The 23,851-nt window shown below is 38.0% G+C and overlaps 3 protein-coding genes across 7 annotated transcripts; 1 reads left to right on the forward strand and 2 right to left on the reverse strand.

The window, feature by feature from the left end:
* Positions 1-434: 434 nt before the first annotated feature.
* LOC131009729 (uncharacterized) lies at positions 435-3,653 on the reverse strand. The gene is made up of 2 exons (XM_057937136.1): positions 1,488-3,653; positions 435-1,376 (listed from the first exon to the last, which is right to left on the reverse strand). Exons 1-2 carry the CDS (start codon positions 3,651-3,653, stop codon positions 435-437), a joined length of 3,108 nt encoding a protein of 1,035 aa, XP_057793119.1.
* Positions 3,654-5,869: 2,216 nt separating this feature from the next.
* LOC131010158 (ATPase family AAA domain-containing protein At1g05910-like) lies at positions 5,870-13,499 on the forward strand. 5 transcript variants are annotated; one of them, XM_057937575.1, is made up of 14 exons: positions 5,880-5,986; positions 6,129-6,209; positions 6,312-6,425; positions 6,761-6,873; positions 7,246-7,484; positions 7,896-8,003; positions 8,131-9,921; positions 10,024-10,212; positions 10,362-10,501; positions 11,637-11,879; positions 11,965-12,151; positions 12,549-12,614; positions 12,702-12,948; positions 13,055-13,499. In XM_057937575.1, exons 5-14 carry the CDS (start codon positions 7,269-7,271, stop codon positions 13,426-13,428), a joined length of 3,561 nt encoding a protein of 1,186 aa, XP_057793558.1. In that variant the 5' UTR covers positions 5,880-5,986; positions 6,129-6,209; positions 6,312-6,425; positions 6,761-6,873; positions 7,246-7,268; the 3' UTR covers positions 13,429-13,499. The 5 variants fall into 5 exon arrangements, with proteins under 5 accessions (XP_057793559.1, XP_057793556.1, XP_057793558.1 ...); XM_057937576.1 differs by lacking the exon at positions 6,129-6,209 and having other exon boundaries at positions 5,870-5,986; XM_057937574.1 differs by lacking the exon at positions 6,761-6,873.
* Positions 13,500-13,899: 400 nt separating this feature from the next.
* Positions 13,900-20,265, reverse strand: LOC131010160 (ABC transporter G family member 25-like). Its single transcript, XM_057937578.1, has 3 exons — positions 19,969-20,265; positions 18,990-19,839; positions 13,900-15,100 (listed from the first exon to the last, which is right to left on the reverse strand). Exons 1-3 carry the CDS (start codon positions 20,086-20,088, stop codon positions 14,094-14,096), a joined length of 1,977 nt encoding a protein of 658 aa, XP_057793561.1. The 5' UTR covers positions 20,089-20,265; the 3' UTR covers positions 13,900-14,093.
* Positions 20,266-23,851: the final 3,586 nt, after the last annotated feature.

A 23,851-nucleotide genomic window follows, 5' to 3' on the forward strand; every position in this document is an offset into this window, starting at 1 on the left:
CCTCCGGCACCAAGGAAACGGGCTGGAGATGCTAGAAACTAGAAACTCTTACTCCGTCACATCAAAAGTTAATTAATCTCACATTTTTTTGAATTTGTTTCTACAATGGTGTATACACAAAAGCAACTATTTCAATTAAAAGGCGGTATTATATAAAGAGAGAAAAAAGAAGCCCATGAAGGCACAGAAAAGCCAACTATGGGCCGAGCCTCGTTAAAACCTTTTTACGAGAAAGAAACTGCAAAAAGGAAAAAGAGTACTCGACAAAAGCAAGACAAGCGAGCGGAAGGAATTGCTTCAGGAACTCCGGCCTGACCATCGTCCCTAAGTAATTCCGGCTCAAAGAAGAACAAAAAACGAAAGAAGACTCTGAAAAGACCCAAGGCAGTCACGGACTTGAAACCGGCCGGCCACAACAGCCCCCACTGCCGTGACTAGATGCGTCGAGTGTGACTATGGCTAGCCATGTCACGGATGACCGCTTCCTCAATGACCTCAATACCATTATTCCACCACCCCTCTTGTCTAGCAGGATTGGCCATAATGTCCGCCACAGCGTTCCCTTCTCGATAAATATGAGAGACACGAAACGTGATCTCCTGCAGACGAGCTAACGTTTCCTTCCAATAGTTGATAAAACGCCAAGGAACCTCCATCGTGCGCTGTTGAAGAAGACCAACTACGTACGAAGAATCTGCCTCGAGCCAAAGCTTGCGCCATCCCCGGTTGTAAGCTATCGCAATGGCTGTAATAACCGCAAGTAGCTCGGCTTCGAAAGCAAATCCCGAGCCTCCCTTAGTATGAAAACAACCTCGGACCATGGCAGCATGATCCCTAAACACTCCACCGCCAGCAATTAAACCCGGAGATCCGGACGCAGAGCCGTCCGTGTTCACTTTGATCCAGCCAACGTCCGGTGGCCACCAATGAACCGAGACGTAATCCGGGGGAGGCGCTGGCCGAGAAGAGACCCCAATGGATCGTAAAGTGAGATATTCGCTCCACTCGTTCGCCATATACCCAAGGTTCGAATGTGAACCCTCCGCTTCCTTGAAAGCCGTCTTGATGAAGCTAAGGACCTTCATGGAATTAAAAATCTGGTCCTCAAAGATACAGGCATTCCTGCTAGTCCAAATCATCCAGATAATACTGAGAATCTCAATCTTCCATAACCTCTGCAGTAAAGAGCTAAAGGAAATGTTCCACGCCAAAACCAAGAAGCTATGAATATCAGGGCAATCTAACAAATGGGACTGTCGGAACCAACCCAGGAACGTTGCCCAAATCGGCATTATCCTAGTGCAAGCCCAAAAAATATGATTGATAGACTCCGCATCGATGAGGCAAAAATGGCAAGCATTAGGAGCAATCAGTCCCTGTCGGATCAATCAATCAATCGTGGGAAGCCTGCCATGAATGAGACGCCAGCAAACAAGAGAGCGACGTACAGGTACCGCCGAATCCCAAATCCACTTACCCCAAACTACTTTGGGGTATCTATTCGAAATATTAGCAAAAGCCAGTGAAGAGGTGACATCCCCGCGCAGCGAAGGTTTCCAGAAACGTTCATCAAGCACATTACCCAACGGGATGAGAAGAATATCACACACAATCTCCGGAAAATTTTCAACAAAATTTGCCGAGAAATGCCAACAACCATCAAAAAAATAATCTGAAATATTTTGCTGCAAAAAATTCCATAAAAAAGGTGGTATACCAACTTTGTCGCGAATCCTGTACCCCAGCCAATCATCATGCCAGAAGAGAGTGGACGTACCATTCCCCACCACTGCATAAGAATCATCCACAAGAACATTAATCTCATGTTTCAAACCAATCCAGACCGAAGAGTTAGCCACATTCTCTTTAGCATAACCATGAGAAGTGAGATAGCGAGAACGAAGAACTTTGTGGACAAAAGAATTTCCTTTGATCAAACTCCAAGCAATCTTCATGAGGTAACTCTTGTTCATTAAAGTAAACGAGCGTAACCCCAAACCACCCTCTTCTTTACTAGCGCAACATCTGCTCCATTTAACCGAGCAAGAAGGTTTTTGCTCAGTATTCCCCGTCCAAATAAAATTCCTGCATTTGCGATCAATCTCATGAAGGAGTGATTTTGGCCAGCTGTAAACCATCATGGTGTGAGTTAAAGAGCTCCGAATGACCGAATTCACAAGGCAGATGCGCCCGGCCATTGAGAGATGCAGACCAGCCCATCTGGCAAATTTTTGAACAATCCTGTCTTTGATGCTCATGAGATGAGACGCCCTCGGTTTCCCCACAAACAGCGGCGCTCCCAGATAAGTAACGCGATCACTCCCTTGAGTGAAACTCAAAACACGATTAATGCCGCGTTTCAAGGAAGAAGAGACCCCTTTTGCAAAATAAATGCGTGATTTCTCCAAGCTACAAACTTGCCCAGACAGCTCTCCATAGTATTCCAGAATATGTCTTATCGTTTTGGCGTTACGAATGGATGCCCTGCAAAAGATAAGGACATCATCCGCATAAAGTAAATGCGTAGGAAACAACGTAGCTCTACTGAAACTCATCGGAGTAAGACGCCGCGCAGCAACACAATTCAAGATCAGATGACTAAGCATATCCTCGGCGATGCCAAAGATAATGGGAGAAAGTGGGTCCCCTTGTCTGACCCCTCTGGTGCAAGCAAAATAGCCACTGAGATGCCCATTATATAAGATTGATATTCTTGCAGAACTAAAGATTATGGAAAGCCAATGAATATATTTCTCATGAAAACCCAAAACGCGAAAGACTTTGAGAATGAAGTCCCATCGCATGGTGTCAAACGCTTTCCTAATATCAATCTTGCAAGCCATGTTTACGCTGTGATTGGTGCGGTTCATGCAATTAAAACCTTCAGAACCGAGCATGATGCAATCGTGGATAGACCGACCACTGATAAAACCAAATTGATTCTGAGAAACAATATCAGAAGCAACTCTGTTGAGCCTGACCGCCAGAACTTTGGAGATGATCTTGAAGAAGAAGTTCGAAAGAATGATCGGTCTGAGATCCGAAACTGAGGCCACCGCCTCCGCTTTAGGAATCAGAACCAGAGTATTAGCATTGCAACCATTAGGTAGATAGGAATTCAGAAAGAAGCAACGCACAGCCCGGACGATATCCTCCTTAATGATATCCCAGCAACGGTGAAAGAACACCCCCGAAAATCCATCTGGTCCCGGAGCACTGCTAGCCTCCATGGTATGAACAGCCGCCGATATTTCCTCGTCAGAAGGTATCTCAATCAAACCCCTATTATGTGCCTCACTGACCTGCAAATCCATATTTGCTTCAATATCAACCACATCCACAATATTAGCCTCCCCCTGCGAAAAAAGGTTAGTAAAATGTTCCACAATGTGGCGCTCAATAGCCGACTGTTCATACACAACGACACCCGCTATGTTGAGATGACTAATAACCAATCCAGAATTCCGATGCCGAAGCGCCTTATGGAAATAAGCTGTGTTTCTATCCCCGTCTTGGAGCCACTTTATACGACTTCGCTGCTGAAGCTGAACGCTTTTTCTGGTAAGCATCATATTAATAACAGCCTGCCTATTAACTTCCTCATCAAAGCTAGCATCAGTGTAACAATTTTCAATGTCATTAGCAATTTTCATAAAATATTTGTATTTAGATTATTTGCAATTAATTTAAATTTAATACTAATATATTTAAATAAAATTATACAAATGTATATTCTATCTGTCCCCAAAAAGTTTGCTATAATCTACTTATTTTTTATTTTTATACATGACCTCATCATTAACTTTACAATTACACTCGTTTAAACGCTCTTTTTGTATATGATGCGCCATAAGGGGTGAGCATTATTATTCGGTCACCGAACCGAATAGCAAAAATTAAATTAAAATCGAATTATATAATTAATATCCAAATTCGAACCGAACATGCTTAAAATCGAACAAAACACAACAAAAATATTTCGGTTCGGTTTCGGTTAAAATCAAATAACTGAAATAAATACACAATATATTTTCTAAAGTTTAAATAACTAATTAATTAACATTCAATATACAAGATTCGAAATCCGTAAAACTTAATAATCCAAAATTTCAAAACATCTTAACCAAAAATTAAGAGTAATTATTGAAAAATTACTTTAATTTTTTAAAGTTGACCGAGATTAAGAGTAATTATTGACTATTTTGTTGAATAATAATAATAATTATTTTAATTTTTAAATAATATATATAAATTATTAAATTAATTATTATTTTGGTTAACCAAATATTTCTTTACTTAAAAATCATAATCGATCAAAAAATCGAAAATTTCAAAATTCAAAATCAAAATCGAACCGAAAACCAAATTAACCGAACCGAATTAGTATTCCGGTTAGGTTCGATTCGGCTTTTTGGATTTAACCATATTTTGCTCACTCCAACCCACCATCAAATACTCCCTCCATCCCACGAATCCTGACACGTTTTCCTTTTTGGGTCGTCCCACGAATCTTGACACATTTCCAAATAAGGTAGTAATAATTATTACCTTCTCTCTCCTACTTTATCACTTATATTACCTTCTCTCTCCTACTTTATCACTTTTATACTTTATTAACTACACACTTAGGGCTCGTTTGGTTTTCAGTAAATGATTATGTAGGATAATTTGTAACCTGAATATTTAGCGTGGATAATGACAGATTATTAATACTGAGTTGGTGTTTGCTATCATGACTAAATACAGAATATCCTGGTTTAAGTTAATCCTAGGGGGGGGGAGGTGGTATTATTAATCCTAAGAAATCTGGATTAATAATACTGGGTGGGTCGTGGGATTAAACCGGGTCATCCGCATTATTACTAAATAATATCAAACACTAGACTGATCTGTACTAAATTAGCTAATACAGTGTATTAGCCAATATCAAACACGCCCTTAAAGCACTAATCTACAATTCCTTAATTCCCATGCCGAAATCAAACGTGTCAAGATTCGTGGAATGGAGGGAGTAACTTTTTACCAGCTTTTATTACCCGTGTCATTCCTGTTAAGTCAAAGTTTTAAGGGACAAATGGAATACTTAATAATTGAATATCAATTATATATAGAAATAAAAATAAAAAATGAATTGAAAATCAACTTATTCAAAAAAAAGGGGAGAGAGGAGAGAGATTTTTTTTAAAAAGTTTTAGTATTTAAATAATAGTATAATTTTTACATTTTAAATCTTATATATTATTAAAATATATCAAATTAAAGTTTTTGTCATGATCTTTAATTTGTTATGCATATCAAATATTTTATAAGTAGTCAAATTTGAAAATTTTAGAGGAAAAAAAAGAATATAAAGAAAAGTGAAATAAAAAGAAAAATATTTGTTGCACTCCTTAATGCCCACATGCTATGTAATTCATGAATGAATAAGAAAAAAAAAAGATAAAATATAGTATATAAATAAATTTGTAATTTTATTATAATAATAAAATTACTATTTACTTTTGAGATTAACTTCAAATAAAAAATTATCTTTTTAATATTTTAGATATTGACTATTTCAGCTGGAATTTGAGTTTAACTTTAGAACATGCGAATGGAATTTAGATTATTCTTAAATAAATTGAAAAAAAAAAAAAACTCAATGACTAAATTTGAGTTTAATTTTGGGGGAGGCGAATGAATTTTTCACAAGTCTAAGGACTTGTTTGGTAACTCAACGAAACTTCGAGGAGCGTGGTTGTAATTTCACGGCTTATAAACATTGGGCCTAATAAAACTTTTTGGGCTCAGATGTGATATTGGGCTAATAAGACCCGTTTACAGTAATTGGGCCGCTTAATAAAAATCTAGTATATTATTTTTGTAATTAAAAAGCCAATGTGAAACGAAAAATCTCTCCTCTCTCTCTCTGCGTATCGCCAGCAACCCCTGCAGTTTTTTTCACCTGACTTTTCCGTTCTTAGTATTTGTTGAATATCATCTGAAGGTAAAAATTCCAATTGCTGCGGAAATCCTGTTGATTTTTTCTCTATTGCTGGATTCTGTGCTTTGTTGAGCTCTGTTTATCTCCAGCACTTGGGGAAATTTTTTCCTCTAATTTTGGTCAAATATATCTGCTGATTCTCCAGCTGCTGCCCGTTATTTTCTCTAATTTCGTGGCGTACGGAATGCATGCAATTGCATTTGGAGCTATCATCTTGTTCTAAACAGTATTGTTGTTTGTTAATTTATTTTGTTACTCGTAAATATTTTTGGTAATTGTTGGTTCTAAAATTGACAGTTCAACTGCTCTGTTCCTTTTGTTTCCTCAGTTTAGGATATCGGGAGACTGGATTTTTTTTGACTGGATGCTTGTGTGCGTGTCGATTAAGGAGAGAGAAGCCCTTGGTGTGGTGGAAGATTGGGGCTGAATACTAGTTTTTTTGGTAAGTGAGAAATTGAAAGCTATTGGTAGGCGGAAATGATGTTGATCTTTACTTTAGTGCCAAGATGGTTCTGATTTCTGGACAATGTTGTTATTTTATGAAAAAAGAAGTCGTCTATTTATTTATGTATTAGCAATTTAGCAGCAGTAGTAGTAGTATTATATGATTCATTTGTACGCTGGCGGAATTTGAAACCCAAGCTGATATCATATTGTGCTGGCATTGTTCCACTATGTTTATCAGTAGAAACATCTGAAAATTTACTGGGTTAGTACCAGAAAATGTTGATTATGCATCTTGCAGTGAAGTCTAATCTAGAATGTTGCTGTTTTTAGGGGCTTTCTAAACTGTGGGTTTCTTCATAGAGTGTGCACGATGTTATAACCTTTCCGTATTGCCTGTGATTTTTCCCCATATCAAATTTGGACAAATTATTACTCTGGCACGGGTAAATCCCTAGCTTGCCTCCCGCCCCAACCCAAGCAGTGATGTAAATACATGAAATCAATTACAAATTAAGTTATTATTGGTCGACAGTAATTGCAATCTATTTAATCATCTCAAAAATGTCATCTCTTAAGTTTTGGAGCATGTCGTGATGGTTGTGCATTTATGTGAACTTGAATGAATGTCTAAGCTGGTCCTTGGGGGTGATAGCACTGCTCATGTGGCCAAATTGCAGATCCTGTTTGGCTATTGGTTCATTGACACCTGTTTGTCACCAGCTTGTGTGTGTGTGTGTTTTTCTGTTCATTTAGTTTCAGTTAAAACTGTCTATGCATTTGTTACTTACTATGTGTTTCTGGTGTGTTATTTTTAGATGGGAAGACTCTAGTCGTTCCGATGTTCTCAAAAGGATCAGTTGTGGTGGATGGGCCTGATTCAAGGCCAGTTCGTACAAGTGATAGGCTCAAGAGTAGGACAAGGCATCATAATCGCCGCATGTATTATACTCCAAATATTGTTATGCGGAGTCAGAAAAAGAAGCCTAAAAAACGGGCTTCATCTTCACATTTGGCGAAGATTTTTCAAAAGGAAAGAACGTCATCTAAAGCAAATGTATGAAGTATAATGTGATTTTTATATATTTGTTTATTTTGTAGAGCTGAAAAATATAGAAACATACATGGGTAAACCGGAAAAGAATGGAGTAGATTTCACAGGGAGAGAATTTCCCATATATAAAGGGAGTAGAAAGCTAGGGTTACAACTAGGTTAAATCTTAGCCTAAAATAACAATAGGTATAGAAGGAAACCTGGATACGAATATATTCTACAGCATATTTGTTTCCTTTTATGTTTGATTTGTTGAGTTAGGTCCAAGTCTAGATTCTCTTGCTGTAAATTATTGTCTCTACTTCTACTATAATTGGAACGATGCCCTATTTGAATAGAAGTTATTTTTTCCTGGTTGCAGTTGCTTAATATCGGAAAAAGATGCATGATATTGTCACTTTTGACTTCTTGCAGTCAGTGGATGCCAATCTTAGGCGGTCTACCAGGAAGAGGAGGATGCCCATGAATCTTGAGGAATACACTGATAGTTCTGGAACAGAGGGAGAGGATAATGACTTAATGGTGAGTCTTATGTGCACCAGGCTTATGTACGCCATATAATTGATGGTTATATGTGTCCATCTGGTTTAGTTTGATCCTCCTTTTGGAGCTCTTCCTCCAGCTAATAACTATTTTATTTTTGTCTCAGATGCCAAGGTATCAGAGATCTAGGAACAGAATAAACAATAACATTGCAAGCCAAGATGAGTTGACACCTCGTCGTGAAGGGCTAAGACCCCGTCGCGAAGGACTTCGGCCTCGACGTTCCAGAGTAGGTTCTAGAAAAGCATTGCGAATAGAATCCGAGGAGGAACAAAGCACATCTGATGAAAAGGGGACAAATGTCGAACCAGAAAATGCTAAAGACATGGAGGATAATGATGCTGATGATGGAGAGGGGGAAGAGGAGGGTGCTGGTGAAGAGGATGGTGAAGATGAAGAGGAAGATGGTGATGATGAAGAGGGGGAAGAGCAAGAGGGTAGAAGGCGGTATGATCTCCGTAATCGAGCAGATGTCCGCAGGCTCTCAATAGAGCAGAGTAAACAAATGCCAAGATCCCCACGTAGAGTACTTCATCAAGGGATGGGTTCCAAAGTAGGCAGGGATGCAAGGAGGGGCAGCTCACGAGTTCATAAACGTCATCGAATGACACGAGCTGAAGACTCTGATGATTCTCTTCTAGTAGATGAGCTTGATCAAGGTCCTCCAATACCATGGGGGAGAGGTGGCAGCAGGTCTGCTCCTCCTTGGTTGCTTGGAGGGCTAGACATCCAAGGGACTACATCATGGGGTTTAAATGTTGCTGCATCTGGTTGGGGTCATCAAAATGATACACTTTCTAATTTGTCTTCTGGTATTCAAACTGCTGGTCCAAGCTCCAAAGGAGGGGCTGACATTCAGCCTGTTCAAATTGATGAGACTGTAAGTTTTGATGATATAGGTGGTTTGTCTGAGTATATTGATGCCTTGAAGGAAATGGTGTTCTTTCCACTGTTATATCCAGACTTTTTTGCAAGCTACAACATTACTCCACCCAGGGGGGTCTTATTATGTGGTCCTCCTGGCACAGGGAAAACATTGATTGCGAGAGCATTGGCTTGTGCTGCGTCAAAGGCTGGACAGAAAGTCAGTTTTTATATGCGAAAGGGGGCTGATGTCCTGAGCAAATGGGTTGGGGAAGCTGAAAGACAATTGAAATTGTTATTTGAAGAAGCTCAAAAGAATCAGCCCTCAATAATCTTCTTCGATGAGATTGATGGGCTTGCACCTGTTAGGTCTAGCAAACAAGAGCAGATTCATAATTCAATTGTGTCGACTTTGCTTGCCTTAATGGATGGTCTTGATTCTCGCGGACAAGTAGTTTTGATTGGTGCAACTAACAGAGTTGATGCTATTGATGGAGCCTTGAGGCGCCCTGGGAGATTTGATCGTGAGTTTAACTTTCCTTTGCCTGGCTGTGAAGCACGTGCTGAAATTCTAGATATACATACTCGTAAGTGGAAGGAGGCCCCTTCCAAGGAGCTAAAACTGGAACTTGCATCTAGTTGTGTAGGATACTGTGGTGCTGATTTAAAAGCTCTATGCACTGAAGCTGCAATACGTGCTTTTCGGGAAAGATATCCACAAGTTTATACAAGTGATGACAAATTTTTGATAGATGTTGATTCTGTGAAGGTGGAAAAGTATCACTTTGTAGAGGCCATGACAACAATCACCCCTGCTGCACACAGAGGCTCCATTGTGAACTCGAGGCCGTTATCACCTGTTGTTTTTCCATGTCTGCAACGACTTCTGAAAAAGGCTATGAGTATCATTTGTGACATATTCCCTGTTGTTTCATCAGATACATCAAAGCTTTCAATGCTTTCCTATGGATCGGCAATTTCTCTTGTCTATAGGCCTAGGCTTCTATTGTGTGGTGATGATGGTGTCGGGCTGGTAAGTGTCTTATTTTTTCTTCTCTCTTGTTTAATCCTTTTTTGTACCAATCTTTATAAAGGTTAGATGTGACATAATGTACTGATTTCTTTGATTTTGTAGGATCATCTTGGGCCTGCAGTTTTGCATGAACTAGAGAAGTTTCCTGTTCACTCTCTTGCTCTACCATCTTTACTATCTGATCCTGGAGCTAAAACACCAGAGGAAGCTTTGGTGCATGTTTTTGGTGAAGCCAGGAGAACTACGCCATCTATACTATATTTGCCTCAGTTCCACCTTTGGTGGGAGAGTGTGAGTGCATTATCACTTAGTTTCTGGGCGATTATCTGGATCTGGTTTCTGGTGTTGATTTATTTATGTGTATTTATTACTCTTTTTATTCCAGGTCACTGTAGCATCAATATTTTGCTATTAATTGGATAAAATTTTTTGCTTTTTAGGCTCATGACCAACTTAAGGCTGTATTGCGGACGCTGTTGGAAGAATTACCTTCTGGTTTGCCCATATTACTATTGGGAACATCCTCTATCCCACTTGCTGAGATATGTGATAGTCCCTCAATATTCTCCGACCGCCATATGTATGTCTATCAATACTTCATATATTATGACCTGGATTTACTTTCATGATTCCGGTCTAAGTTTAACTTGTAGCTGCATCTGTTGATTTTCTACATCTTATCGGTATTTATGTTCTTTCCAATATGAGTAGTGTATAATGTTCATTTTTTTTGGTTACTCTTCTAGGAAATTTTTCTTTCAATTTAGGATGCCAGAAAACTTCTATTTGCTTTCTTTATTGTCATCATCCAGTGCTCAAAGTTCAAGGCAATCATGCATGATCCTCATATGATGAATAAATATAATTGAGAAGCCTGCAATTTCATCCAGAAGCTTTCGATATTTCTTTCTGATATTGATTCAAGTTTATTTGCTTACGGCAAATTTTGAGCTTAGATCAATTTTCTCGCCCTTCCCAGTCTTCACCTTTTACTAGGTGTATATAGTTTTTCCTTTTCACCTTAATAGCATATCCTCTATGGAACTAAGGAAAATAAATCCCTTTATTGTCTGTAACATGCTTGCTAAACCTAACATGTCTTGTTGGGAACTTGATTCACCTGTCCTTCACCTCAACTCAGAGATTTGGGAGCACATAGGAGTTTGATGACCTTCCTTTATATGTTTGACTGCTCATAGGACATGTATTTAGCAATTATCAATATCCTTGAGAAAAAGTTTGGTTGATGAAGCCGAGAAAGAAACTGTGGTTTGATGGAAATTGATCAATGTTTGATTGGAGTTTCCTCATCCATTGCTGTTGCCATTTGTCTTTTTTCTCCATAACTGGAATAATAAGAAGTCGTGTGGCATAACTGTCGAATTCTCTGTAATAATTTATGCAGATCTAACCCAAACTTTGTGATATTTAATCATTCATCTATTTTATGCCTTGGTCCTTTGTACTGTATTTTTAAGTCAGTTGCATTCCTTGTCTCTATTTCAAACCTTAACTGAAGGTTTTCTCTTTCAGTGAAAGTTAGGTCGATGTTTCTAAAATAATTGGAACGGCAAGAGGTCTTGGCTGTATAATTGCTAGATTCCCTTTATCAATTTTTGCTTTTGCCTCTATTGTTTGATCTATTGTACATTGTTGTTCAAACTATGCTAAAATTTGTTCCTTTTCTTTGTTCTTCTTTTTGGGTGTATTGACAGTTTGCATTTAAGCTCACCATTAAAAGAAGACAGATCATTGTTTTTTGATCGTCTGATAGAAGCAGCATTGTCAGTTCAATCTGAGAATTTGACGATATCAGCTTCATCTAAGGGCCTTCCTGAACTTCCAAAAGCACCAAAAGTGGCTACAGGACCTAAGGTCTCTGAGCTAAGGGCTAAAGCCGAAGCACAGGGCCATGCTCTTCGTCGGCTACGCATGTGCCTTCGAGATGTTTGCAATCGGTGAGAAATACATCTTTCTGTTTCAGGTATAATTTCATGATTGTCTCACAAATTTTGGATTCTTTACTCCTTCATTTCTTTACAGGATTCTTTACGATAAGCGGTTCAGTGCCTTCCATTATCCAGTCTCGGACGAAGATGCACCAAACTACCATGCAATAATCCAGAATCCTATGGACGTCGCAACTTTGCTGCAGCGTGTTGACAGTGGAAAATATATCACATGTAAATCATTCGTGGAAGATTTTGACCTCATTTTGGCTAATGCTAAGGTTCGTGCTCATGTAAAACCTGTTTATGTATAGCTGCAAATATGCCTCTGCATGTTGAATGAATAAAATATGCTCATCTTATGCAAAAATGCTGTATATCAATTGATGAAGTAGAAGTAACTAAAGAAGCATGTAAGACATGCCACTCATGATTTGTACATGGTTATAATTAAATATGGATTCATTTATTGGCAAGACTAGTTATCTTCCGCGAATTATTGGATGCTGCTGGTCATTTCATTGTATCCCTTCAAGCGGCTTGACCTTTCTTTATCTTTACTTTTGCATGTTCATCCTCTCCGAGAAGTTCTTTACAGTTTCTGCTATAGCAGTTGTAGATGCTCGTCTATAAATAATATGACTTGTTCTTCTGACATTTCTGTTTCCCGTTCCACAGAAATACAATGGGGATGATTACAATGGATCTAGGATCGTGAGCAGAGCATACGAACTCCGTGATTCTGTATGTCCCTAAACCAGTTAAATGGTTTATCTTTTCTAGCTGAAGCCTTGAATCCATCTGATGCAAGTAATGTTCCACTTTTTTCAGGTCCACGGTATGCTATCCCAGATGGACCCTTCCTTGGTCACATTTTGTGACAAGATTGCCGAGGAAGGCGGCCCAATCTCCTTGCCCGTTGATGATGGGACTACTCTGCCTCAGTCTCCCGTCATCCAAATGATGTTGACGACTAGGGCAAGCGCCCGTCTTCGTAATGTGCAGCCCGAAGTTAATCTCGATCAGAGCTATGAACCAACTAAAAAGCCCAAGAAACAAACCGATGCCTCTCAAGCAGGTATCATCTTCTCTTTTCATTTCAAAGTAAGTCGTCTAGCTGAACATCGCGTTTCTTGAAAACTAATTGCTTTGGAACTTGTTTTTCACCTCACTGTTGGTGGCAGAAGAGGGATCTGACCTTGATTTGGACCCACCAAAGGCAGCCGAAGAAGCTGAGGCAAATTGTACAGAGCAGCCAACAGTAGAGACGCCGGTTTCTGACAGCGATGAGCAGCCGGGAAATTCCAATTGCGACAACGCCGAGTGCACGACGCAGGACGTTACCATGTCGTGTGCAGAAACTTCAGATCAGGTGGATTCCATAAAGAAGCTGTTCCTGGATCGGTCGAAAGAGTACAACATCCCGCAGCTTGAGAGATTGTACACGAGCATAATGAAGGGCGTTTTTGAAACAAAAGATAGGTCTGAGGTTAAAGATCTTAAAGCCTCAATTTTGCGTTTCTTGTTTGAGTTTGCAGAAGATCAATCTAGGTTCTAGCTCTTCTAACTTTGATATAGAGTATTTTTCCAGCTTGGACGGAATTCAGTAAATTTATTCTTTCATCTCTCTCTCCCCCCCTCTCGCTTCAATTTACGTTTTTTGAGTTTGCAGTTAACATAAAACCATATTCTATTGGGATAATAAGTTAATAACATGTAATTATTGAACTTTGATCAAATTTTAATTGCTATTCTAAAAATATGAACTTTTAATTCAACCTTAATTTGGTTGGAATTCGTCGTGATTTATTTATAAAAAACAGAGCTTAGATGCGGATGACGTTACAAACGTCTTTTATTTGGTCGCTTTTTTACAAAATTAGAATTTAATCAAATTTCAATAACTTATAAGCTGTTATACCTATTGTAAGCTCACTACCAATTCGTCAACTCGGTGATATTTGAGTAAAATAACTCTCTCTCTCTCTGGCGAGGTAAAAGTACCAACATCCAATATATGTAATCTTGATTGGAATTAAAATGGCAGCTAGCTAGTTAATTGCTAGCTCGTGACATTGAAAAAGCAACTGTCTTACAACTTTAATTACACTTGATCATGATTCAAACTAATTCTTTTCCTACTTCCACCATTAGAGTTAACTCGAATCCAACACAAAACATCTCAGCAACAAACCACTTTGTGCATCCCATTCCCCTATTCCATCAAGCTTTGATTCGCCTTAGGGCAAGGTAGGCCAACACTCTGTACCCTACAAACATGATCACCAGAATCCCCACGCTCAACGCCGGGTGGATCTGCCCGCTGATGTCCTCGTGCACAAACCTACATGTCGCTATGTCGTGGTGTCTTCCCGTCGAGGAGCAACCGAGCAATGAGGAGATGCTCTCCCCGTCCCCGTATTGGACGTTGATGAGCAGCCGGTAGGTGTAGAACGTCGTGGATGCGTACTTTATCCACGCCACAAAGGGGGGCACTTTGTGCACGTAGTAACCCCCGGTCAGCACAAAGGCGAGCATCGTGACTGTGACCATCGTCGAGGCCTGCTTGGCATCCATGATGAAGGCACCAAGCGCGAGGCCAAGGCCGATGGACACAAGCACGTAGGCTAACAAGACGAGTAATGTCAAGACGAAAGCTGAGAGCTCGGGCTTGAGCCCCGTCATCCAGTAGAGTATGGACAGGAAGAGGGTCGGGAGGATGAGCTCCATCGGTAGGTCCCCGGTGATCCGGGCCATGAAGTAGGACGATAACGTGTACATCCCGGCTGCCTTCTCCTTCATGAAGATGGCTCGCTCCTGGGGGAAGGCGAAGACCGCATTGAAGGAGGGGAAGACGCCCCAGAAGATGGAGACGAAGAAGAGGAGACCTAGGCGGTCCTGGACATCTCTGTAGTCGGAATGCCACCACATGAAACCACCTAGCAACGAGGCCGTGATCACTTGGAACACCCTCAAAGAGTTGAAGGTCTCGTGCTTCCGCTCTTTGAGGTTCCGCTGCAGCAGAATGCTCAACTGGTTAAACCAAGTCGCTAAATGGCTCGTGCAGCTGTACTCCTTAGTCGGAGGATTCCCATTCCCATTCCCCACCACCGGAGCTTCCATGCAAGCCGTTTTAACCTTTGGAGCAAGCACATTGTTATAGGAGGATACAAGAGTTTGCCTCACATTAGGCCTCTCCCTCTCACTAAACCCATCAACTTGGCATACCCCTACATCCAATAAAACAAGATTTACATCAACAACAAAACTACCAAATTTCAACATATGACCCACTAATCCATATCATAGAGGTAAATGCAAAAGGTAAAAGTAAATTAAGATGTTTTGACCTAATAATCAAGATGTTCCAATAGACTACGTTACTCTAAGGGACGGCAAATTAAAATTAGTAAAAAATGGCAAGATATTTAAGATATATGTTATAGTAAACAGAGAAATGAACTAATTAGAGCTGTCCAATGTTGGTGGTGAGTTGGGAGTCCACTCATTATAATGGCTGCTAATGGATATTTGGGCCATCACCACCACTTATACCTTCATTCAAATCTTAATTTATTAATGTCACACCATAAAAGAAATAATTCTTCTTGGTGGAGGGACACTTTCATCTTCTCACCACCTCCATCCACGTGGACTTGTTACTACCAATTTTTTTGTTTTAATTAAGGTACATAGGCAAAGAAAAGGCAACAACACTTTTCCAGATCACAGATGTGCCATGACGCATCTGCAAACTATTGTCTTTTTTGCTAGGTTTTATTCAAGAAACTCGTGCTAGAAATGATACTAAACGACATATATACACTTGTATTCTTTTTAACTATGTTGATCTATCACAAAAAAGAAATATTATACTCACCTTGTTGAATGAAACATTCCATATGCCTAGTGTGTGCAGTGTGTGTGATGATGGACTAAATGCATTCAAATGTTCTTAGTAAAAGAAAGTATTCAAAATTGCCAACTCTTTAGTTGGATGCTATCCGACGCAAGCAATGTTGTCACGTTTATCACAATCCACATTATCATAATTGTGTCTCCAACGAGAGATTAACAGAGCTAATCCATTTCTTAATCTTTTTTTAATCTTGTTGAATGCTCGAAACAACCTTAAACAACTAATTAAAAGAATATCTAGCAAGTGGGAGATGCTTTAATTTATACCCTTTCCACAAATATAAACTTGTGTTAGTGTCATTAATGTCCCACCAATCTATTTTCGACAGCCAAATTAGGGCAAAAAAGAATCAACGAATTAGGAAAATCGACAAATTAAAACAAAACTTGTTATGTCACGGCCTCAATATCAATATTGTGACCTAGACTATCACTAGCAATAGTTGGCAAACATTTTCAGGTGCTTGACAATTGACCTTAGCACTTATATGCACAGAACTAGCTATTCTTGAAGGAATTATTACCTTACTGTAACATGTTATCTTTTGGGATCCTAAACAGGCATATTTCATTATTAAAAGTGGCTACAAAGGTACTTCACTATTATGCATAAACACTACCCATATATTCTTGAAAGGAATTATTACTTACCTTAGTGTAGCGTATCTGTTTTGGGATCCTACCATAGTTCATCAAAATCGATAGTTTTTTTACGGAATATCTTATGTCATCTAAATAATGGGACATGGGGTTTTGTTGAAAAGTCAGTAGCTAGCTCCATCTTCCATCCATTTCAAAGTGATTCTGTGTGTGTGTCAATCCAAAAATTTAAAGATTTTGGTTTGTGGGTGGGGGGGGGGGGGTGGCCATACCCTACCCTAGTGCAACTACCACTTCACTACAAGAAAACACACTAATCATACATACATATGTATGGAGAGATATATTATATACACAACACGAATTCTAAGATGCTCAAATCAAGAGCCTACCATAACATGTCGTTTTCTCAATGCTTTCTCTATAATGATCGGTCAAAACAATCTAGCTATGCATTTTTTTTTCAACTTTATGTCACCGTGGATCATCTAATCAAATAATGCATAATTATCATACCATTTTCAATAATGCACAGCTACTTTTTCGAAACGCATAAATCCTAATTTCTCAAGAAAATGAAATGGTGACTTTTATCTCGCACATTATGGTAAAAGAAAAGGAGCATATAAAGGGTACAAAATATCATACTATATATTTCTGATGATAGAGAATTTTTTTAGCCTTAAAGAAGCCAAAACAAAATGAGAAGATATAGAGGCCGGGCCCACATTCCCAATAAGGGATCCTTGTTAGCATCAAATGACACATTGCCGATTTAAAAAGAAAAATCGATTCCATCTTCTGTATAATGTTTTAAGATCCTATTAATTTTTTTGGTTACTTTTGGAGTTTTTGTCTTTAAAAAATGGGAGCGAATCTGACGACGACACCAACTCCCACCTCAACGAATTAAAATAAGATGTAATTCCAACTTTTCCGTGAAAAGAAAAAAGTTTAGAATGTGATCTTATTCGACTATAATTAAAATGAATATTCTTAGCTATGATAGTATAGTCTTGATTAATGTAAAGAGATAATTTAAAATTTGAATAAATGTAACTAAAAAATTCCGTTCAACTATAGAAATTATGATAGACATGAGACATCATTACTTTTCCCAAAACAAAAAAAAAAGGTTATGGAAACACTACATCAAAATCACTAAAAGAAAGTGGGCATCATGAGAAAATGGCTAAGAAAAAAAAAGTGTAAAGGCAAAAGCTCAAAAGATAGGAGACACGTGGTATGAAGCTAGAAATTCATAAAAATTTGCCCTTTCACTGTGTGTTCAAGAATTCATATTACTCATTATTATGCTTCTAAAACAATTCTCCCACCACCATTACATCTCATCAAAAGTTTCAAATGTAACTGCGTGCAAAGGCATATCATAGAGTATTATTTCTACTATATTATGGATTAAGTCTTGCAACTACTGACTAGTTCGACTCCAACTTAAACTTATAATTTCGTGTATAATATCGTTGTCGCAGCCACCTCTCAATGCGCAACTTGTGCAGACAGATTTGAACTTAACCTCAAAATTAAACTCATCCAATCCAGACAGATTTGAACTTAACCTCAAAATTAAACTCATCCAATCCAGACAGATTTGAACTTAACCTCAAAAGTCATCCAATCCATGTCTTTTTCCCGGTAGACTCAATTAATACTCACTAGAGTCAGAGTGTCAATTTTTGAAGAAAAGTTGTGAATTATGAAGATGGCCCAGCTTTAATGGCGGAAACGACACTGTATATAGTCCAGTTTATTATAGTACAAATTGGATTAAAAAAAATCTAGATGTGGATGAAGTATTAGTTTTTAAGAATTAAATGCCTTAAATTAAATTTTCAGGTGTGACCACTCTTATTGTTGGACCATATTTGGTTTTGCTACTATAAGTTACACTACAAAGAACAACAAATATCTCTCTTTAGTTGAAAATGATGTAAAATATATATTTTCATCAATTTTTTCATATGTTCTTGTATGTTTTGTAGGATGAATAATTTCTGTAAGATAATTTTTTTTTTTTTTTTCCAAACAGCCCCTTATCCCTTATCCAACAAAAAAGGACAAGCTATGTTTATATGGGCACATTGAATATGCACCAATACTTCCCCAAAAGTTAAAATTAACTTCATATACTCAATAATTATGAAAATTAAGCATCATGAGTTATTCTTTTTAATGCCAAATGTGACAACATTAACTTAGTGAAATTTAAGATTATAATTGAAAATAAGCAAGTGGGAAATACGGTTTCATAAACACTAGTGCAATAATGGTCTATGTCCAATTAAAGACAGCAAATATGCTTGTTTTTAGCCAACAGACACGAAAATCACTATCAAAAACTAGTCAAGCATTTAATGAGAAGCTTGACTATATACATACGACTAAAATCAGCCTTATATCTCGTATTTCAATACCATTAATATGTAAACGCTTGTATATAAAATCCTAATAAAATGATGTTCCATGAGTATATAGTGTGATACTAAATCACGTAATTTCGACGAATACGAGAAAAAAACACTAGGAAATACTTAAATTAAGCAAAAAAAAACGAAGCGCAGCTCAATTAGAGAAACGTACCGTTGGCTAGATCGAGCATGAAGTCGGCCGGATTCATGGGGAAGAGCGGAGAGAAGCCGATGCTGTCGAAGTAAGGCGTGGCTTGGCCCCGGGTGCCGAAGTATATGCAGCGGCCCTCCGACAGCACGAGCAAATCGTCGAACATCTGGTAGGCGCGGCTGGACGGCTGGTGCACCGACATCACCACCGTCTTCCCCCTCGCCGCGAGCCCCCCCAGCGCCGCCACGAGGCGGTAGGCAGCCGTGGCGTCGAGCCCCGACGTCGGCTCGTCGAGGACCAGCAGGCTGGGGTCCACCAGCATCTCGTGCGCGATGCTCACCCGCTTCCGCTCCCCGCCGGAGACGCCGCGCACGAAGCTGTTCCCAATGATCGTGTCCGCGCACCGCCCCAGCCCCAGCTCCGCGATCGCCGCCTCCGCCGCCGCGATCTTCTCATCCCGGCCCACCGAGCCGGGAAGGCGGAGAAGCGAGCAGAAGATCAAGGTCTCTCTCACAGTCAGGTGAGGATACAACACGTCGTCTTGCGCTACGAAGCCGGTTTTCTTCGCGATTTGCTTGCTGAATTTCCGGCCGTTGAAGAGGATGGCGCCGGCGAGGCCTTGGCCGCCCTGGAAGCGGCCGGCGAGCGCGTTCAGGAGCGTCGATTTGCCGCTGCCGGAGGGGCCCATGATCGCCAGCACCCGCCCCGGCACCGCCGTGCCCGTTATCCCGTTCAAAATCGTCCGCTCCTGGTGGCGCGGCGCCGGATTCTCCACATCGCCGCCTCCGCCGCCGAGCATGCTCATTATTCCGCCGGTTCTTGATTTCCCGCCGCCGCCATGCAGCTTCACTCTATATGAAACATCCACAAACTGAAAAAAAGAAAAGAAAAAAAAAAGGTTAATTTTGAAAACTATCATCCAACAGTACACTACTTGCAACTACTTTCATTAAAATAATTTAATGAAATTAACACTAAATAAATGATAGTATATGTATACCTTAAGCATGATGGGAAAAGAACACTGCAAATTCCGATCCAAATTATTTTGATTTTGTGTGGAATTTGCTCCTCCATTATTACTAGGGGGGGCTTCTGCTGCTTCACCAGACACCAACATTGTATTTTCTCTGTCTAAATTTCTCAGAATTGCGTCGAAATTAAGGATGGTACAGTTGCAAAATTTAAGATACAAAAAAATTTATGTGAAAAAAGTAGTGGCGATGTTGAGGGAGAGAGAGAGAAATAGGAAGCAAGAAACGAAAATTGATGAGAGAGAAGCAAAGCTGTTGCTCCCCACCCCTATTTATTTGGTTTGGTGTCTGCCACATGCTACGTGGCACTTCACGAGCTAAGCCATGTGTAACCATTTTTTTCACCCATTATATATATATATATAGAGGAGACCTATAATAAAAACACATTTTAGGGTATATTTGATATATAGAGATAAAGGGTGATAAATAAAACTTAGATAAATAATACCAGGGGGAGAAGATATTAAATTTCCCAGTGAAACAGTGATATAAGAGCGGGCCTCTCGCTTAATGCGGACCTTCTTGTTAATCAATATTGCTATCAAACGCTTAGATAAGACATGATTATTTATCTATCTTGTTTTATTTGGGGCTATCAAACATACATAGGAACCATTTTCAGCCCTTACATCATCAAGATCTACGGTTGATTCATCACCTTATTGGATGAATTCATGGTCTTGAGTTCAAATCCCATAAATAACAAAAAAAATTATTTTTCGCAACTCATACCTTTATACAGTGAATTCATACGTGTTCTACATAAAATACATATATATAGGGGAGAGTTAATCTGGGTATAATCATTTTTAACATATAAAATACGAACTAGTTAAAAAGTATGATTCTATATAGAACATGTATAAATTTGTCAATATATGAATTGCGAAAAATAATTTTTTAACCATCTATGAGATTCGAACTCGGGACCATGAATTCATCCAATAAGGTGATGAATCAATCGTAGATTTTAATGATCTAAAGGCTGAAAATAGTTCGTGTGTATATATATATATATATATATATATATGAATGCAGAGAAGGGCTACCGTGAGAGCACATCTTAAAATAAGAAATAAAAACTAGGAAAATGTATGAATTTTATGTAGAACACGTATGAATTGCGAAAAATAATTTTTTGCTACCTTTGAGATTCGAACTCAGGACCTGAATTCATCCAACACGAATTTAATCAACCGTAGATCTTGATGATCTAAAGGCTGTAAATGATTCTTATTTTATATCTTAAGCCCTCCTTTATGAGTGCAAATGTATAAATACACGAATGTTCAATATTTTTAATTTAAATATATTTCATTCGTTCACAAAATTTTTGTTACAGTTTCTTTTTTAGTTAATTCATCAACAAAAGTTTGTCATTTCATTCATATTTAATGTGAGACCTTTACTATATTAACTCTATTTATATTTTAATAAAATTCTTGTCGTCTATAATCAATGTGATAATTTTTTTACAAACGAAGGGAGTAATATAATCCGCGCTTGTGTGATTGTTTCCATAATGAGTAATTTAGATCAAATTGATGGAAATGACTGATAACACTCATGTTTTCATAGTTTTTAATGTTCTTATGATGTTAATTTTATATGAAGTTGAGTGTTGGATGATTGTTTTGTGCTTAAATTGCTTTATCTTGTGAAATATGTTACTTGGTTGTACTTTGATGATTTTTATAGAAATATGGAGTTCGAATTTGGATCGATGGTGTTAATTAAAGTTGTAGATCATCTCGATACGAGTTCGTAGGCACAAACGGTTCGCAAATCCGAGTTCGGACGAGGAAGATATGGCCGAAACAAGAAAGTCGCGCGCAGCAGTGGCCAGTGAATAGTGCCCGACGGGAATTTCCGAATTTTCGGGATTTTGCAGGATTTTCGGATTTTATCAGTATTTTCGAGCTTTATACTGTATTTATCCCATGTGCCTATATATAGGTCCTCTTTTGACCTATTCAGGGTTCCCAATTTTATTTTTCAGTTCTCAGACTTAATTTTTCAGTTTTATAGCTTTAGAATTTTATTGCTTTCCAGTTTTCAAGGCTTGGATTGGATTTCTACAAGATTGAAAATTCAAGCTGCTACAATCGTTCTTATTCAGTTTTTATATAATTCAGTTCTTCCAATCGTGTTCTTTTTAATTATGTTCATGTTTTATTTCATTATGTCTGGCTAGTTTCGTTTAGCTGATTCTAGGGTTTGTAAATAGTTGATTGAATTTATGTGATTTATTTGTTAATACCTTTGTGCCTTCCAGTTTATGATTCATAATTCCTGGTGCTTGATTTCTTGTGGATTATCTGGCCAATAATTTGCATGTGTAGCTATTCGATTTGAGACCTAGCGGAGATAACTGTTTAGCATATTCAGGAATGTATGATATAATTTTAACCTTGAGACCTAGCGGAGATAGGTGCATCATAGGGAGCTATTCTTATGAGCTATTGGGAGTTAATTAGTAGATTTTCTTGAGATCTAGCTGGAGATAGGGAATTTACTAATCTACGATCGTTGCTGCTCTAGCGAGAGTGATTGATTAATAAAGTGATCTCTCATCATAACTGGATTAAACTGGTACATAGGATTAATAGATTAATTGCATAGATTTAGTTAATGAATTTACTACCCTAGGATCAGTTGTCTTTAATATTTGATTCTTCTACGTGCTTCTATTTATTGCTATTTGCGTTTTAGTTTAAGTCAATCAATCTCTACTTTCTGTTGTCTGTCTACTGTTATAGTCTGTTTAGGAGATAGCTAGAGTTGTTTCGTTGTGTCAGTCACTGTGGATACGATACTCGATTACTTGTTGCTTGCTACAATTGCCTGTGTTAGTTGCAGTTTTTGTTGCTAAGAAATTAGTGATCAATGACTTAGCTTCCGGGTGGCATATTATTGTTTATGTGGAAAACCAACATCATGTCTTTGAATGAAAGGGATGTTAATATTATTTATGAAATTAAAATAATTACACTTATATTTTCAATTAAAATGACGACGTTTAGAAGTAATAAGAGTCATGTCGTTTGTATACGCGTGTTGGCCTAATGATAAAGTGATTAATGCTTAAAATTGAAAGACTTGGGTTCAGCAATCATTAAATTTACTTATATTTAATTGTTAATTTATTAAAAAAAATTGTATCATTTTGACCATATACTATTTTAGTCATATTAGCAGCTCTGAACCTCTGACAGACACATAAGGAGCCCAAAATTTTATTAGGCCCATAACTTTGAATGTTATGCAAATGTAGGGCAAAATTTTTCAGGCTTACAATTATATGACAAATTTTCAAAAATTGAACATAAGTAGGAAAATTGAGTCCGAAAAATCAATTTGTCCTGCAATTGCAAGCCCAAAAATTTTTGTCCTACATTTGCAAAATGACCAAAATTACGGGCCTAAAAAAACGAGAGAGAAGATAGAATTTTTAATCTTTAAATAAATATAACTTTTACAATTCAAATAAAATATTTACATAAAATATGTCAAATTAAAACTCTTATTGTGATCTTTAATTTGATATGCATATTACATATTTTATAATTAGTCGAATTTTACAATTTTAGAAAGAAATAAAATAAAATAAAATAAAATAAAATAATTAAAAGATAAAAAAATATAGTTTATAAATAAACCTTGAATTTTATTATAACTCCAAATTTCCCACTCAAATTGAAATCTTGCCTTTTTAAGGGTTATTTTATTTTCTTTTTTCTTCCACAATATTTTCTTTTCTTGCGTGTCAAAAAATTTAATATCTTGCCACTCCAAAATTGTCACTCAAAATATTTAATATGCATATCAAATTAAAGATCACAATAA

Source organism: Salvia miltiorrhiza, chromosome 2 (assembly GCF_028751815.1).
Source record: "Salvia miltiorrhiza cultivar Shanhuang (shh) chromosome 2, IMPLAD_Smil_shh, whole genome shotgun sequence".
Taxonomy (NCBI): domain Eukaryota; kingdom Viridiplantae; phylum Streptophyta; class Magnoliopsida; order Lamiales; family Lamiaceae; genus Salvia; species Salvia miltiorrhiza.